Source organism: Mesoplodon bidens (assembly GCF_964165515.1).
Source record: "Mesoplodon bidens genome assembly, chromosome: 2".
NCBI lineage: Eukaryota > Metazoa > Chordata > Mammalia > Artiodactyla > Ziphiidae > Mesoplodon > Mesoplodon bidens.
In genome coordinates this window covers 103,118,044-103,130,553 of record NC_138177.1, presented here as the reverse complement: position 1 = coordinate 103,130,553, position 12,510 = coordinate 103,118,044, and the positions used below count along the sequence as shown (strand labels likewise).

The 12,510-nt window shown below is 45.6% G+C and overlaps 1 protein-coding gene across 1 annotated transcript in view; it reads right to left on the bottom strand.

Annotated features, from left to right (window-relative positions):
• Positions 1–9,033, bottom strand: part of ABCA4 (ATP binding cassette subfamily A member 4) — a gene marked incomplete at its 5' end in the record, with an annotated part of 129,497 nt that extends 120,464 nt beyond the window's left edge. The window contains 2 exons of the mRNA XM_081223844.1: positions 1,141–1,234; positions 8,968–9,033. Of these exons, the coding sequence (XP_081079970.1) occupies positions 1,141–1,234; positions 8,968–9,033 (160 nt within the window). The remainder of the gene's footprint in view (positions 1–1,140; positions 1,235–8,967) is intronic.
• Positions 9,034–12,510: the final 3,477 nt, after the last annotated feature.

Below are 12,510 nucleotides of genomic sequence, written 5' to 3'. Positions count from 1 at the left end.
CAACTACTGAAGTCCGTGCACCTAGAGCCCATGCTGTGCAACAAGAGAAGCCACCGCAATGAAAAGCCCGCACACCACAACGAAGACCAAACGCAGCTAAAAATAAAATAAATAAATAAATTTGTTAAAAGATAAAAAATAAAAAAAGAAGCAGGAGCATCTAATATATGCCAGGCCCTGTGCAGAGTGCTGGAGACAGGGTCTCTTCTCTCAAGCTCCCAGTGTGGTGGAGAGATGGACAAATGTCCTAATAGAGACATGGACGGAAGTGTGAAGGGGGAACAGAGGAGAAGCACATCATTCTGGTGGGGGGATGGGGAGATGCAGAGGGATGTTAGTGCAAGAAGCCTCCGCGAGTTGCTGATGCTTGAGGAGGAGAAGAGGTCCATCTTTTCCTTCCACAACTATGTATTGAGCATCTACCCCCAAGCACGCAAGAGGGGGCCCAGGCGCAGGTTATAGGCTCCTTGGGGGGTGAGGTAAAGAGGCAAGAGTTTGATGCGCAGAAGGCTGAGTCAGAACTTGGGGCCTGAAACTTAAAAACAAGAGTTTGAGGAGCAAGAATAGGGGACTGAGCAGCTGTGTGTAACTCCTGAGGCCCTCACATCAGCTGTCTAGAGCCAGAAGATGTCATCCTGGCCAGAAACCAGATGAAGGCTTTCTCTGAGGGGCATAGTATAAAAGACTCTTGGAGTCTTACAGGCTCATCTTCGGTCCCAGGACACCTTTGGGGTCCAAGAAATACTATATTATTAATATACTATTTTTTGTCCCTTCTCATTTTTCTTTAGCAACATGTCTAACATATCTCTGAACTGTCTCCAAAATATTTCAAAGAACTCATCTATAATCTGCTCCCTTTGAAGTTAGGAAGAGTTTAGGTATAAGAAAAAAACAACGAAATAAAAAATAATTACACAATTCTTCAGTAACCACATGTAAGTATTTGCACAGAATGTGTAGAATTTAAAAGTTAGTTTGCATAACGCTGATGAATCTCTGTTTTCTGCATCGTAGGCATAAAATGATGATAAGCAGATCAGATCCTGGCACCCCCAGCCCCCAAAACCTTTCTAAACAAATGGATAGGACCTCCAGGCCTGCCAAGGCTCCCCCTGCCCTCACCCCCATTATGCTTACATTCATGTTGGCTGTAGAGTGGGTTGACATTCCTTAACCAGATCAGGACCAGAAATAAAGATAAAGGCCACACAAGTTCCACCGCAAAGCGAATCTGGGAAAACAAAACAAAAAGAGAGAAAGACCAGTGATGCTAAGAGATTACAGGAAACATACCCAAAGCAGACATACTTCATTTCAGTGCCTGTCTATGCAATAGGACTTTGGTTGTGGTATATTTACCTAAAGGACTTCCTTTTTTTAAAATCCCATCTCCCATACTGCCTCTACTTTGATATATTAGACTAACAAGACTTGGTGTCCCTCTGGGTTCCATTCTGCCTCTATTTTAGAAAACTGCCTTAGCACAGTACTTTCGTCAAAGGTCATCAAGATATGCCCTTCAATGTTTTTGGACGTTGCTGTGCACATGAATGCAAATTCTGATTCTGTAAGACCCCAAAAGATCTCACATGTCTAACAAGCTCACAGGTAATGCTGATGCTCCAGGTAGTAAAGGTCTCCTTGTAACCTCTCCTTCTGCAGATGAGGAAACAGAGGCCCAGGAAGGGCAGGTGACCTGTGCAGTGTCTCATCAGCAGTGACAGTATTGGAACCAAAATCCAGCCTCCTGTCTCCCGGCTCAGTGTTCTTCCACATTCCCCCCACTCCCACACACACACCGGCCCTGTCTTCTTCTAGCGCTGCTAGACTTTGCATATGTGGTCACTGAATGAATGTATGAATGAAGGTGCAAATGCCTCTGTGAACTACTGTGATCCATAGCAAAGTCAAACCCAGAAATCTGGGTATACCAACGTTTTCCTTCAACAATTTCTTGTTGCTTAAACTTATGCCGCCGCAGGATTTTATAATACTGGAAGAGGTTGCTGATACCAACATACAATTGAAAGTAGGTATTTAAATTTAGGTTCAATTTAGAGTTTAAGGACTCTTGACTCCAAAGGAAGAACAAGTTGGTTGCTGCAGCCCACACCCTGAGGCATTGCACATGAGGGTATGGTTGGAGGTGTGAGATTATTGGGGGGAGGGTGGGCGGGTATGTATAGGGGAATGTAATAGTTCTTCTACCCAACCCCCATTCTAGAGACCTTAGGAAGGAAACTCATAAGATTTAAAGGAGAATTAAGGCAGATGGCTAAGAATAGAAATGTAAGTATATATAGATCTGCTAGGGGCTATTCACATGGTTTTAAATTTAACCCTTTGTTGTTCCTTCCAAAGAAATGTACTTAAACTCTCAGCAAAGTAGTGGACACCATAGCAGGTGCTCAATAAATCTTTGTTCCTTTTCTGTTGGTGAGGTCTGCTGGCAACTGAATTATTAAAATCATAATATAAGTCAAAGTGGGTAAAAAGATAATACACTGAAGAAAAAGCAAAAGATGTTCAGGGTAGGTGGTGATTATGCAGTTGTAACGTTTTACAAAATGTTTTATCCAAAATATGTCTAAAGAGGATGTTTTAGAGGAAAAACTCACACAAACATTATAGGAAGAAGAAAGAAGATTTTTCCTTAAGACACATATTCTCCCCGAAAATGGCAGAACACCAGTATTGGACAAGTCCCATCCCGTGTTAAGCATACTTGATAGCCATAGAAATGTTGGCAGTCCCCCCAGGTCATGCAAGTCAAGGGAGGAAGAGTAAAGACTGTCCCCGGTGATCCTATCTCACTGTTAACAGCTTCATCCATCTTTGCTGGGTACTAGCCAGCACAGCTGTTCCCACAGCAGCGCACTTCCCCCGTTTTATCACTCATCATACTTCAGAGTCATTACTCCTTCATGAAGGTGGACCCCTCACTAGCTATAAGCTTCCTGAGGACAGGGACCACATCTATTCTGGTCACTACACCCAACACAGGGCCAAGCTTATAATAAGTGCCCAGTAAATATTGGTGGAATGAGTGAGTCTCTGTCAAGACTGGTCTAGGAGGTTTCTCTGGAAAGCTGGAGGTGACTAGAGGCTTAGGTAAACAACCGTTTGCAGACTTAACAAACTGTTTCTCCCAGGGACGTGTATGCTGGCTTCACGCCTTCCATCCCAGGTCGCCCTGTCAGTGGGCAAGGTCGGGGAGCAAGTTCCACAAGATAGCAATGTGAGTGATAGATGCAAACAATGAAACCAAAACTTATTTGTGGTGTCCTCACCAAGGAAATGAGACGACCAGTCCAGATTCCACACATTTGACTCTTCCTTAAGACAAATGCTTGCAAAACTGGCTTCCTATCTAGTAAGTCAGCCACCTTCCATGGAGCAGTATCTATCTGGGAATTGTCTGGTGTATGAGACATTGATGTTGATTTGGGAATGGGAAGAGCTAGGTTAGGAGTCACTTTGGGGCTTGCTTAATCCCCAAGTCTCAGTTTTCTCATCTGTGAAATGGGACTATTTTGTCCTACAGCTTATACTGAGGGTTAAGAGCGTGTCAATACCAGGGGTTCTTAGCCAACTTCCCTCCCTATTAGCTGTACAACCTTGGGTAACCCATTCTACCTCTCCATGCCTCAGGGTCTCTTCTGTAAAATGGGGGTGATATCAGGACCTACCTCTCAGAGCAGCTGTGAGGATGAAATGAGTTCACTGTGTAAAACACCTAAAGCAGAGTCTGGCACATGGTAATATTCTATCAACGTGAGCCATTTATTATTGACCCTCACTTCTCACAAGGGTCGCAAGGACATTGTAGGTGACAGCACATTATAAAGTCTGAAGAGCAAGGAGTTACAATTAAAATGATCTGCAACTCCTAGGTCTGCCCTCCACTCACATTCATGTTTCCTCCTTTTCTCCCTTTCTGGAGCCAGAACTGCTCAGTTGTCCATTTGGAAACATGGGGCTTCCTGAGAAAACTAACCACACACTGTCCCCTACTCCATATGTTAGAGGACCTTGGACCATGGGAGGGTCAGCCAGCCTGTCTTACCTGTCCCATGGATAAAATTCCTAAACTTAAGCTAGTGCATCTCATCCCTCTTTGCCATGTGAGTCCCACAATCTCTCATCTACTCACCCACTCACTCACTCACTCTTGTATTTTTGAAGTATCTGGGCTTTGGAAGTCCACCCATCAGGAGGAGGCCAGATTAGAATTTTCCTTTCCTCCTTCATCCTTTGCCTAGTGCTAGGACTAGTACAGATTTGCAGGTGTTCCTCTTCACCATATCTCTGAATTAGGGCTGCTGTTTTCTGCCTATAGTCCCTGCCTCTCCAATGATCAGCTTCGTTGACCTAGGTCTGCGGTTCTCACGCAGCTGCAGGCAGGAATCCTGTGGGGAGTTTGGGCCATGCCCCACATCAATTACACCAGGATGCCTGGCCGTGGGACATCAGCTCGGTGTCTTTTGTTTGTTTTTTAACACTTCTCAGGTAGTTCCAATGTGCAGCCAGGGCTGAGAACCACTGGCACAGGTAGTGGTTGGTAATCTTTGAAAAGCATTTTTTGAGAAGTCAGTGTTACTGCTCCAACTCTGCAAGCATTTGTTTTGGAAGGGCTGCATTTCACACTTCACTCCCTGCACAAAGACCACCAGCAATTCTTTTCTAGCCCTTCTAGCCCGGCACGTCCTCACAACCTCTTCTCCCTCCCCCAGAATTGTGGACTCAGCACCCCAACCCCAGAGCGGCATCTTTGTCCTTGATGCTCAACTGTGCACAGGCATACCCTAGGGAGAAATTCCACAGCGTAATTAAAAACATGTTTTCAGAGCAGCTCTGACTCCCCACACCCCTCCTCTTTAAACATGTCTGTAACTTTAATTAAGCCCAGCCGAAGCTCAGAAGGGGCCGGTGGAAATTTTTTTTTCCAAACTGGTATTTCCTTGTTCCCTTTTTTTTTCCCCCTCCCCTCCCCCTCTCTTTACCACTCAACCTCCTTAGGGGAGGAGGGGTCACAAGGAAGGGCAGAGTCATGCTTGTTGTTTTAAATCTTGGCCAGTTAGGTTTTTTTCCCTCCTACTCTGTTTTCAATTTGAAAGCGGGTGGCCAAGTTTTGAAATGAGCTGCAGGATTCTCCCTTCTGCACCGAGAGCCCAAACAGGGTTCTTAGCCTGGATGAATATGACCCAGGACCTGGGAAGGCTTGGAGCTGGCTGCCCAGCTTCTCCACACTTGTCAGGTTTTCCTCACCTAATTCTGGTCCCCAAGTCAAAGGTCACAGCGGTACCAGATGTCCAGGTCTGGGGTCCGAGAAATGATAAGCCCTGTACTCGCATGAATCCTTAGGCTTCCCCAAATATCCTGCCCTGATATGGAAGCTGGGACCAGGGAGCTGACACCAAGGGGCCCTAGACTATGGGCTCTAAGGGGCAAGAGACACATCTAATGGTCTTTATAAGCCTGACCCATCGAAATGTGGGCACACATGTATTTGTCCCCACCAGTGGGAGAGGTCTTATCTCTGGAAACGCCTGTTCTGGGAATGAACTCCTTGTGGAGCCTTCTCTTACTCCTGCCAACCCCAGTCTCTCTTCTGAGCTCCCAGAGCTCATCCTCACCCCCCACCCCAAGCTTCCTTCTACTCCACAGTTGCACATGGTTTTCCGCTCAGCAGCTGTGCACAGACACCTGCTTCCACCTGGCTCTGTATTCCATGAAGGCAGGGGCTGTCTAACTCACCTGGCTATATAGGACGTAGAGGGTGACCATACAGCCCGGTTTTGCCAGGTCCAGTATCAGTTTACACTTATTGTGCTGGTGCAATTATTAATTATTACTATTATTATTAATAGTGCCTCCTTTCACTTTTAAAACTACCCTGGATTGGATGATAAGTTATACAGTCACCCTATCTTTGTGGTCTTCCTGACCAGCTTATTAGACGAGGCTTTATACATGGGGGCAGTGTGGGGTAACTGACGTGTCTGCCTGTCCTGGAGTCCTGGATCCAGCCCCACGAGTCACTAACAGCTGAAGCCTCAACGACTTCATCAGTACCCATGGCGGATAATAGCGGTAGCTCTCTCATGGAATTGAGGTGAGGGTTAAATGAGGTGATACTTAGTGCAACGCCAGGCACTTAGTAATACTTAATAATGTCAACAGAGGAAGAAAAAAAGGGAGGGAGGAAAGCAGAGATCTGAAGACTTTCATTTAGGCTCTTAGTGATAAAGAGAGGAGGAATGGGAAATTTGGTATCTGGTTTTTGCTCCTGCTCTGCTCACAACAGTAAACATCAAAAACCATGAAAGTTTGAGGAATTAAAAACCTAGGAGCTGAGTTATGGGCTGCGTGTATTGTATTTTTCTTTCTTAGAGTCACCATTTTGTGAAGGCAGAAGCTTCCAGAAAGTTTACAGGCAGCTTCAAAAGTTTACAGAAGGAGCCACAGATCCCTATCAGAGCTTTTAGGGGCTGTGGGGTATCTCCATCATACCCAGACATCCTGGAAATTTCCGGAATGTGGGAGCAGAGGGGAAGCTAGCTGGAGGCACACCAGACAGATACCTCAATTTCCAGGCCATCAGGATGTCATCATACACATGTCAGCCCCAATTAGGTGCTTCCTGGGAGATTCCCGCAGTCAAGGTCCTCACCCTGAAAGGCCCCGTCTCGCTGCAGAGGGGCTGGCAGTGTGCTCCCCTAGGAAGCACACTGGAGAAGACAGAGTCCCTGAACAGGGGCCACCTACCAACACCAGCAAAAGGTAGCAGAGACTGTGAGGGCCTCTGAGCCAAAACCTGTGACTGAAAATAGGATTATTCTCTGTAACGTCAACATGCTTTGCCATAGGAATGGAATCATTTCAGGGCAGCAGCTGTAGTCCTTGGGTACATTTTTTGAGGACCATGAAGAGCACATTGAGAGTCAAATTGAGTGAGAATGTTAATTTCTCAGCATCCCATGGATTATAAGCATCATGCAGGCAGGGACCGTGATTGTCTTGTTGGTCACTGTGTACCCAGCACCTGGCACAGTGCCTGGCAATTATTAAGTATTTGTTAATTGAAGGTTCCTTTAATAACAAATGTTATTAAATGAATAAGTGAACAAATTTAGTAATGAACCTGTTTCAATTTGGCCTATTTGCATTCTAGAAAGGAAGCTCCCGGAAATAAGAGATTGAGTCTCTGATTACCCTTAGCACTTGGCTCCTGGGATAGCAAATAACTTCAGTGCTAATTTGAAAAATCACACCAGTTTTGACAAAGGAAAGCAGCCTGAGGACACTGGTGTCTCCCAGTAGGAGGGGTTCCTAACTTGTCTTTCCCCTCCAGCCTCCCTAAGTCCTGCCCAAGCCATACAAGTGGGAAGGATCATCTGTGCACATGGTTGGATTGTGTCCCTTGCTGCTCCCTTTCATGCCAGTCATTAAGCTATTCTACCTCAGTCCCACACCCTCTTGCCAGCCAGGGCTTCTTCCTCCTGGGTCTGGGCCTAAGACTGGTCTGAGAGACCCCAGCAGCAGTCTCATTGCATCCATTACTCACAGGGCTGAGTTCCACCTCTGCTAACATCTCCTCTGTGTTCTTCTCCTCTGTATTCTGCTTTCTCCCTTTGGTTCTCTCAGCTCTAGGGGTGGTAGCTGCATCCTGCAATTGCTACCTCCATGTCATCCTGGAGTTCTGTTACATCCTCAGTTACCAGCTTTGTACTAGCTAACACCTCCTTGTATTAGAGTGCCTCTGACTGGACCCTGACTGAGACATTCATCATAGGTCTTCAGATGTTCTACCTGTTGGCCCCCTTCCCTCTCTAACCTTCTTTCCAACGCCCACAAAAACCCTGTCCTGCCCACACAAACCCACTCTGAATCGAAGCTTGGAACAGATCTGTTCTCTTCTTCCCTACAGCCCGTCTTCCTCCCTGTCTCCTTCCAAGCTCTCCTGCCTTGCCTGGCTCCCTCTAATCCCAACCCTGCCCACCCCTCAATCCTCCCCCCTTCACCTTCTCTCGGCTCCTTTAGTCATCTGGCATTGCCATGCCCCTGAGGCCACAGCAATGTGCATTATTTCTTTATAGTTATATATTCACTCTTTACCCTTTCTTAGAAAAAATTACAAAGGCCAGTCAGATTTACATGTATACCCCTGGGATCCCTGATCTCCTGTGGCTCTTGCCTGTTCTCAGGGGATATTTGGCCTATGTTCCTTTTTCTTGCTCTTGGTCTCAAAACATATTTTGGGTTCTCACAGCCAGACTCGAAGTGTGTAGGATCTGTGTCTTTTAAGTCCCTGGTCCAGCCCAGTCCCATGTGTGCTCACTGGAAGTCTCAGTAAACGTCTGTGGTTGTTGATAAGATATCTCATTGAATCTAAGACACCATCAATTGTTAGATGCACTGTTATTTTTTTGCACACTAAAAGACAAGAATGTGTCACTTGATTGTGAGCTGCCATCCAGTTTCAGAAATGTGAAAAACCAGTGTGCTTTGTAGAACCAATGAAACATAGTATCACTGGATTGGAAAGCTCTTAGCATGGTTTTCCTTTGAGCCTGATCTTCAGGACTTAGGGCTCTTCCTGCCGCACAGTATGGCTGCACAAGGGCATGTGGACAGAGGAGCAGGTTTAAAAACCAGGGGCGGGGGGTGGGGATGGGCAGGCAATGGATTCATGTTCAGGGCAGGCAAAAGCAGACTTTATAATATGGCTGTGCTGGGCTGTAGGTGGAAGGCAGCTACCTCAGGACAGAGAAGCACATCTTCCTGTGAAGGACATTGGTCAGAGAGGCTCACAGAGGAGCCAGACAGTTACCTGCTGCTTCAGTGATAAATGGCAACCAGCCCATTGGCTACTCACTTTACCCACTCCCACCCCACCCACTCTCTCCACTGTCTATTTGCTCCAAACCACCTCAGTTTGAGACCACAAGCTGCACCTGTTACCTTTTGCCTTTTCCGCAGCGTCCAGTTCTTCCAGAGCAGAAGCTTGATCTGTCTGGCAAAGCCCATGCTGTTGACCACGGAAGACCGGGAGACCACTCCTAGCCCTCTGTCTACGGCTGGGGCTCACAGGCAGCAACAGGCATACATGGCGCCCAGAGCACCTCCAGCTCAGGCTGCTATGTCCTTCTCTGGCTGATTAAAGGCTAGTTTCTTCCTTCAAAGCATAATCCCTTTTAATTACACGTAATCCCTTTGTGGAGGAAAACAGGCTGACACTCCGTTGGCACCTTTTTAGGAAGACATGAGTGGCTGAGCACTAAGTGAACCGAGGTGGGGCCATTTCGTGGGAAACCAAGACCCTCAGGCTCCCTCCCCCATCAAAGGGGTTTCTGGGGTTCCTGAAGGGGATGCCTTTGGGAATCTTCGATCTTTCAGTTTGGGACAAAATCTCTGTGCATAAATATAGTGCAGGCCGTGTCCTCTGAAATAGCCTGCCCTGAGCCAGCACCCAGGGATTGACATCTACTTTAAAGCCCAACTAGCCCACATGCCAGATCTGAAGTCATCCTTCCCTTTTTATAACCCTTTATCTTGCTCTGTAGTGACTTTAGGCCAGCTATTTGCAGGCATCTCTGAGCTTAGTGGATGGTAAAGGATTTTTCTCTCTTGTGCTGAAATTGATCAACTAGTTATGGCTACCTGGAGCTGTGCTGGAAAAGTTGCTGGAACCCTCCACGCTCAGCAGAACAGGGCCTGTGACTGACCAGCCATGTCTAACGCAGTCCAGGCTTGGGGACTGGCAGCGGGTGGGGTCAGCTACTGTCATTCCAGCTCACAGTGGATGGACTTGTCATTTGGAGGTGGAGCCGTGATCCCAAGGGGCATCGCAAACAGAAGACTTCCTGCTACTTCACCACTAGGAACTTTTAGCCTCCACCTCTTCAAATCTTAGAAGTTGATTCTCTTTGAAAGACTCTAGACACTTGAGACCTTGATAGGGTGGAGGGAGAGCCATGGAGTAGGAATGGATGCTGACTTCATTGAGTTTGTGATCTGGTTGTAGACATGAGACATGAACTTGGATAAGTTAAGGAGTGTGATGGAATCCATGAGAGCATATGGGCTATGTATGGTGGGGTTTCCAAGAGGAGGAGGATGATTTCTGCTTAGGATATCAAAAAGGCTTCTTGGAAGTGGCGGCATTAAAGCTAGCTTTTGATGAATTACAAAATAACATTTTATACCATTTTTATGGTTTACAGACCACTTTTGCATATGTTATCTCATTATATCCTTACTACAATTTTGTGAGGTAGGCATTTACTCTGTTTTACAGGCAAGGAACCTGAAGTCTAGTGGGGTTAAATACGTTGCTCAGGGTGACACATGACAATGTTGGGTTCCTAAACAAGTCATTTTACCCCGCTGCAAAGATAGGGAGGCAGGAATAGTTTATCCTGCCCAAGGAAACACCAAGAAGTAAAGCAGGCTGGAGTGGAGGGTATGGATGGAGGAGTGCTGAAAGAGTAGGCTAGAAAGAGAGCCAGGGACCAGACTGATGAATTGATGATTATTATTGACTCAACTGAGATTTCCTGAGCACCTATGAAGTGATCTCTGAGTGGCCCACAGGTGCAGGGCACACCCAAACAGGAGAGGGCTCTGGGCAGAATCGCTAAGACATTGTTGCATGCTACAGAATATGGGTTTTATCGTGCAGGAGGCTATTGCAGATTTTAATCCAGTGGCTGCCAAGAGTGGTAAATTCACTCTGGCAGCGGAGTGGGGGTGGGGTGGGGAGCAGAGGCCTGAGCAAAGGCAGTAAGAGGGGAGGGGCTGGAGACACAGCAGGCTGGTGGCTTATTGGAAGTGGGTGATGAAGAGGAGGGAGAAGTCAGTTAGAATGACTGGGGTTTAGGGCTTGGCTGGCCGGATAGTGAGGTGGTGCCCATAACTGAGAGGAGAATGCCAGAGAAGGGGCCAGGGGATTAGGAACCAGTGGGAGAGAAGACGAGCTCGGATTTGATATATTGACTTTGAGGTCCCCATGACGACATCTAAGTGGAGATATTCAGCAGGCAGTTCTGGGATGGAAACATAGATTTGGGAGTCATCAGCATATAACCAGAAGATTAAGCCCTGGGACTGATTAAGTAGATTCCCAGGGAGGACAAAGTTGGAGAGTATGTGGGATTGCTCTGGGGAGCTACAGCTGGTGAAGAAATGTGCCTCCTTCCAAATTCCCAAAGGGAAGAAAAATAGTGGTGGTCATCAGACATCAGCTTTGTAAATTGTGTCCTGTCATAGTATAAAAATATTCTATTTTTCTTTGAGTTACAATAGAAAAAGTTAAACTATGAGCACTTTGTTCAATTCAACTGATGATACTCCAATGGCATTATCCCTACCTGATGTTCTTACCTGCACAAGTGTTTTTTTGATGTTGACCCTTTTTATTGTGGCAAAATATACACGACATAAAATTTACCATTTTAACCATTTTTAAGTGTATAGTTCAGTAGTGCCAAGTACACTTACATTGTCGTACAACCATTACTACTATCCATTTCCAGAAATTTTTCATCTTACCAAACTGAAATTCTATACCCATTAAACAATAACCCTATTCCCTCCTCCTCCTGCCAAGCACCATTCCACTTTCTGTGTCTATGAACTTGACTACTGTAGGTACCCACATAAATCAAATATGGTGTTCTTTTTGTGTCTGGCTTGTTTCATTTAGTGTAATCTTCAAGGTTCATCCATGTTGGAGCATATGTTAGAATTCCTTCCCTTTTCAAGGCTAAATAATATTCATTGTCTATATATACCACATTTTGCTTACCCATTCATTGATCCCTAGTTATTTGCACTGTTTCCATATTTTGGCTATTGTGAATAATATTGCTATGTACATAGGTGCACAAATATCTGTTCAAGTCTCTGCTTTCAACTTTTTTTGGGGGGGGAAGTACCCAGAAGTGGAATTGCTGGATCAAATGGTAAATATATATTTAATTTTCATAAGAACGACTGTTTTCCGTAACAGCTGAATCATTTTACATTCCATCTGTAGTGCACAAGGGTTCCAATTTCTCCATATCCTCACCAACACTTGCTATTTTCTGTTTTGCTTTGTTTTGTTTTATAATAGCCATCCTAGCAGGTATGAAATGGTATCTTACGGTTTCGACTTGCATTTTCCTAATGACTGGTGACGCTGAGGCTCTTTAAATATTATAACTACACTTAGGTGTGATCTCCACCCCACCCTCACCACCACGGCTCCCCCCCAGGTAACTACAGTTTTTTAAAAATTATGTCAAAATAAAAGGCTGTGTTCTTAGTTTTCTCAGATACCTCTGAGAATATGCCTAGTCAAGAATGGTGCTGAAAACTTCGTATTTTATTCTTATAATTATCACAAATAACACTGATTGATTGGGGTAAATCTAGAAGTGACATAAATGTAAGGAATGCAGTGGTTTAGGGCTAGGACCCTACATGTGGATTGGGAATTGTGCACGGTTCAGGAATTGTGAA